At 41.3% G+C, this 6,000-nt stretch overlaps 2 protein-coding genes across 2 annotated transcripts in view; one reads left to right on the top strand and one right to left on the bottom strand.

Moving 5' to 3' along the window:
* chrm5b (cholinergic receptor, muscarinic 5b) overlaps window positions 1-6,000 on the bottom strand; it is an 11,213-nt gene continuing 5,213 nt past the window's right edge. The window contains exon 2 of the mRNA XM_026341763.1: window positions 1-1,500. Within this exon, the coding sequence (XP_026197548.1) occupies window positions 1-1,470 (1,470 nt within the window). The 5' untranslated portion in view covers window positions 1,471-1,500. The remainder of the gene's footprint in view (window positions 1,501-6,000) is intronic.
* aven (apoptosis, caspase activation inhibitor) overlaps window positions 1,844-6,000 on the top strand; it is a 26,540-nt gene continuing 22,383 nt past the window's right edge. The window contains exons 1-2 of the mRNA XM_026341764.1: window positions 1,844-2,048; window positions 3,523-3,694. Coding sequence (XP_026197549.1) covers window positions 1,854-2,048; window positions 3,523-3,694 — 367 coding nt within the window. The 5' untranslated portion in view covers window positions 1,844-1,853. The remainder of the gene's footprint in view (window positions 2,049-3,522; window positions 3,695-6,000) is intronic.

The following is a 6,000-nucleotide window of genomic DNA, read 5'->3' as shown; positions in this document are numbered from 1 at the left end:
TCATCTCCTCCTCTTCCACTGGCAGAGCAGAAGCATGCGGAAGGTCTTCTGGAAGGTCTTGTTGCAGAGGGCGTAGCACATGGGGTTGACGGTGCTGTTCACATAGCAGAGCCAGTAGCCCAGGTGCCAGAGGGACGTAGGGATACAGTCTGCGCAGAATGTGGAGATGAGCACCATGATGTTGTACGGTGTCCACGTGAGGATGAAGGCCAGGAGGATGGCACTGAGGGTCTGGGCTGCCTTCTTCTCCTTCACCAGCACCATCCTCTTGCGCTTGGTGATTTGGTTCTTCAGGGCAGGGTCCATGGATTTGGAGGTGGTGGAGGAGGAGGGGGAAGCATTTTTGTCGAGCTGCTCTGCTTCAGCTCGGCAGGATGTTACAGGTGTTGGACTGCTGTTCGTCCCCTTTGAGCCAGATTTGGACTTAAAGGAAATGCACTTTTTACAGTTCTTCTTTTTAGGAGTGGAAAAATACTCGTTTTCTGTGAAATCTTTCACCTGCCCGTTCTTACTGTTCTGTCCACTGCCCTGCTCTTTGAAGGATCCCTGTGGAGTTTCTATTGAGACATGGTGCTCCTCCTCCTCAGATGAGGTGTAGCTGTTGAAGGACGTGATCTGGTCAGCTTTCGCCCACGCCTCGTCCGACTGAGTGGTCGTCTTTGTGGCGTTACTTTGGTTAGAGGAGGACCAGGAGGCCTGACTCCGGTCTCGCTTCTCTCTGGTGAAATGAAAGCAAGAGTTAATAATAGTTTTCTGTGGTTTAGTCCCCGCTGGGACATCTCCTGACGCGAGTCCTTGCAGCTCTGCCAGGTCTTTTGTCCGTTTCTGTGTCTCCTTGTAGATCCTACAGTACAGGATAGTCATAACAGAGACTGGGATGTAGAAAGCAGCAATGGCCGTCCCAAACGTGATCACAGGCTCAGTTAAAAACTGGATCTGGCACTGGCACATAGGCACTGTTCTCTCTCCTACAAAGTACTGCCAGCACAGAATGGGTGGAGCCCAGAGGACGAAAGACACAAGCCACGCGAGGCCGATCATGATGGCGGCTCTCTTTGGGGTCCTTTTTGCTCTGTAGGTGAGCGGCCTTGTGATGGAAAAGTACCTGTCAAAGCTGATGGCAAGTAAATTCATCACTGAGGCATTACTGGCCACATAATCCACTGCAAGCCAGAGATCACATGCAAGGTTCCCCAAGGACCAGTAACCCATCAATATGTATGTGGTGTATAAATTCATGGACAAGACTCCTATGATGAGGTCAGCAAATGCCAAACTCAGCAGGTAGTAGTTGTTTACAGTCTTCAGCTGACTGTTTACTTTGAAGGACAGCATCACCAACACATTACCGACGATAGTTATCAAGCTGACAATGGCCGACACTGTGGCGATGGTTATAGCCTCCCAAACACTGTGAGGCGCAGGCTGGACACATGATGCGTTTCCAAAAGTGCTGTTTGTAGGATCCATGGTGCTGTTGGTGACAGGGTCTGAATTTTCCTAAAACAAAACAAAAAAAAAATAGAAATAAAGATCATTAGACACAGTTATTGTTAAATTTAGACCACGTTTTGTTTTTGAACCCTTTAATATAGTGTCCCTTTATTTTTCATAAAAACGTATTTATATGTTCAAAGCTAAAATCTGAATTTTCTACCTGACAAAATGCAAATATCTTTATTCAAAACTTATTTTGTAGACTTATATATTTAAAAAACATGTTTAAATTTGTGATCAACACTGAGATTATAAATGTAAAAACCCGGAACGACTTAATTATTATTTTACCGTAGGACACAATTCAGTGTAACGCCTGTGCCACACGCTAAACTGTCCGGTCGCTGTTTACAGCAATGGAGGGAAGACCGAGCAGAGGCAGAGGAGGCGGCTGGAGAAGAGGCGGCCGGGGTGGAAACGACAGCGACAGTTTTGGCGGTGAACACCGAGGCAGAGGCCGAGGAGGTCACTACCGAGGCCGGGGTAAAAGAGACCACTACCGCGGCCGTGGACGCGGCGGAGGCAGCCAAGCAGCTGAGTCCCATCACCGGGTGAGAGAAGCGTGGACGCCGAGTGATCGCACTCTGCCAGACTGCACTGAAAATATCACGTTTTAGTGGTTTAGCTTATGCTACGAAACCTCACACACAGTGAGGCGATGATTTTAAACTACATAGGTCCTTCCTGTGAATTCGGCCTAATTAGAACTAATTGTAGTGTAATTTAACAGCAGCTGTGACAGCTGAATTAGCCCACTTGTGCACAGCTTAGTAAAAGCTTTTTAACCAGAGTTTAATTTTATTTAAGTGATTCAACAACGTTAACATGTTTTACCATTTGTGACCTGATCCTCATCTTATTAAAGTGAGGCTTGTAGAGTCTTAGTCAGATAACCACTGAATTGAATGGATCAGTGGCATTATTATTATTATTATTATTATTATTATTATTATTATTATTATTATTATTATTATTATTATTATGCACCTAATCGTCCTGTCATTATGAAGTTTCAGTGAGCAAGCTGTTGAAATATCTCCCACAATACTTAAACACTTAATACAACCTGAACCTTTGACTGTTTGTCTTATTTCCACTGAGATGTTCAGTTGATGCTCCTGATATGAGGGAAACTATAGGGGCTCTGATTGCAATCATCAAAATCTCCTTTGGCAGACAGGGGCTCCTTGATTACAGTCATAAAAATCTAATTTGGTTCATCCATGTGGTCTTTATTGGTTTTGCTAGGTAAAAATATGTTTTTGTGTGTGTTTGAGTTCTCATAGGGCACCTGAAAAACAGAGCAGCGTGACCGCTTTGTAAAAACTGCCACATCTCACGTAGAGCATTTCTATGACAACATGATTCAAAGGTAAAATGTAATTAAACAAAAAGAAATCTGTGAGTCAGACCAATTTAATGAGTTCAGTCTGGCACGGACGCCTCTTTTCTGTCGTACAGCTGGACATGCCATTTACCTTGACCACTTTGTTAGACCTGACTACCAATTATGAATAAGAGCTATGTGTTAATGACCACTTTACAAAATGCTCTTTGGATTCTAGATTGTGGAGCTCAGTCAGTGGAAGTGTTATTTTGGTCATTGGGCAAATAGTCACATTAGTCAAAGCGTGATCACAGACTCAGCTGAGACCATTTGAATTCAAAATGAATCACACAAGTCTGAATTACTTTATATATTTATATATATATATATATATATATATATATATATAACTAATATAGTAAAGATGGTTTGAACACTGTTTAACGTTTAAATCCCTCCATTTTTTCAGTTTTCTAATGTTCAAAATCAGATGAAAACGAGATATTTTCCAGTTTCCTTGAAAATTCATACCAACCTTTGACCATTTGATCTCCAACTTCATCTGGCTGAAGGGTTTAGGCTGGATTTCAGTTATATGGCGTCAATTTATAATCAATTACAAGCAAAGTTGGGTGTGACCACATCTTTAAAGTTCTTGTCATGTTTCTCTCTGCGATTCCCATCGTCTGTTCTTCCAGGATCAAGATGGAGGAGACAACTTTCAGGAGGAAGATAACCGCGTGGAGGTTTTCTCCAGGAGGAAGCTGGAGTCAAACTGGGATCGTTACGAGGAGTCGGAGAAGCAGGAGCCAGATGATGACACACCTACTCAGAGAGGAACTGATTACCACGTCCTGCTGGAGTCGGCAGGTAACATCAGCGCTGTGTTGTCTGTGTCGCCTTTTGTCTCTAAACAGATTCAGGATCAAATGTTTAATGCTGAATGTTGTAATCCTGCATAAGGTTTTCTGATGATATTGGTTAGTGGATTAAAAAAGCTGCAATGAATTATCTGGATAACTGCATCCAGTGCTATTCAGAGCAACGAATGGGAACATTCAGTTTGCATAGAGAGATATTGGCTCAGTCTGTTTCGCGCTGTGTTGGCTTTTAATTTGTCTTTTAACCTTATTAGATTTGGTGCACTCCGTGCCAAACACTCCAGTGAGTGTGAGCGTACTGTCTGAAGTTGTCTTCGTCCCCTAATTAGTTCAAAGGAAACGTCTGTGTTCTTGTGGGACTTTAATTGCTCTGTATGGACACTGCTGTCACATGGCTGCATAGAAGAGTAAGTTCAGCCTCAGTGGTCAGTGTTTGGCCCCTTAGGCTCTCCACAGACTCCTCCTGGATTCTGAGTAAGTGAGCTCTGGTGTAACCACTGTTTAAATCACTGTGGTCTGTAGCTTCACAAGCTGTGAGTTGACATAGAAATGTAAGTTTTATTTTTAGTCATAAGCAGGTAAACATTATGTAACTGGGTGTAGCTCCGTGTTAATTGTAGCCTGCATGGATTTACAGTTTGGATTTAAGATGAGAGCAGGTTTCTGTTGCACATTAGTAAACAATCTAAAATAGCTCATTAACGTGAGCAGCCTCTCTTTTATGTGTTGTAAGAACATCTCCAGTTACCAGCAGACACGGTGCACAGAGAAACGTGAAACCTCTTTAGTTCCTGCACTGATGGCAGCGAATGCAGCGCTCACGACCTGAAACAAAACTCTACACTCGCACTTTCATGAAACGTCTGTCTCTCTAAAGTATTTGATGTCTGCAGAGGTTACTGATCGTGAAGACTCAGGTGCAGTGTTGTCTGATTGGGTGGTGATTTGGTGAATTGTTATTTGATCTTACAACGTACATATGAAATCTTTTACCCTCTAAAACACTGTTATCAAGACACTTTAAAAAACAACTTACTGCTGATTAAGTAATTTATTGAGCAAAAATACTAAATATTTACTCGTGCCAGCTTAGAAAATGTGGTTTTCCTACTTATCTGAGTATTATATTATTATAATTATTATAAATGTATTATCTTCAATAAGAAAAAATTGTAATTTACACTGGACTCTAGGAACCTGCAATGTACAAGTCAAAATAAATCTAATAATAATTAGACTGTCTCTGAATGCCTCCACTGGGCTCCATTGTTGTCCAAACTAAATGTTTCCTTACAGCCTATTAATAGTGCTCAAGCCCTGATTTGTCAGTCTACTGTATATCTAAGTGTTTTCACATATGACACTGTGAACAGGCAGTACTGCAGTAATACACAAAACAGTATTTAGTTATACATGAAGCAGCCACATGCGTTGGCTGCAAATGCAAGTGAAAGATGGTTTTAAAAATCACTGTTGGTGTTTAAAGATTCAGAAAAAAGCCTTGAATTTATTTTGCATTAGTTACTATTATACTGCTAATTGTGAAGTACTGGAACACTTCAACGTAGGAAGTACAAATCTCACTTCACTTTGTTTTCCTCTCGTACGAGTGAGTAGGTTTCATAATGCACCGCTGCAGGTAGAGGAGCACCATCCGCTGTATAAGCAGGTGTTTCGGTGTCAGAATCTAAAAAGGTAAACTGCTGTTAGATCATTTGAATTTTCTAAACCAGCACAGCAGGATGTGATAGAGATATTAAGATGCCATTATTCAAATTAGGGTCGTGACAACACATTGACCTCGCATTAATTAACAGAGCTCAACCAGTGATGCTGATGTGATTTCGTTTCTCTTTGTTGCAACAATAACATTTAAATTAGATTTTATTTTGTCCACACTTGATGCTCTTTTGTAATTAACTATATATGTTTTGGTAAATTAGTTCCTTTAAAGGTTTGTTACACTCGTTTTTCTAAAATTCAGTTGTTCTGTACAGTAGAGTCTCTTGGTGTCTTTTCAATCTTTGTTTTGGTTCAAAGCTGTTAAAGAGGCCATATTCTTCTTTTTCTATTAGTTGAAACTTAACTTTGGTGATAGTGATGGTTGATCCATTAAAACCTGTTTTAAAAAAAGGATGAAACAATTCTTCAAATCCAGTTCTGTTCATGTTTTTTTGTTTGAGGTCTTTTGAAACACTGCTCTGTGGTGTCCCTGAATGCCTCTCAACATGGATGATCTACAAGTCTGCACTGTCCCTGAATGCAGCACATTGCAGCAGCTGATAGACGGTACAC

This window comes from Anabas testudineus, chromosome 24 (assembly GCF_900324465.2).
Source record: "Anabas testudineus chromosome 24, fAnaTes1.2, whole genome shotgun sequence".
NCBI classification, from domain to species: Eukaryota; Metazoa; Chordata; class Actinopteri; order Anabantiformes; family Anabantidae; genus Anabas; species Anabas testudineus.
This window is presented reverse-complemented; position numbering and strand designations above follow the sequence as displayed.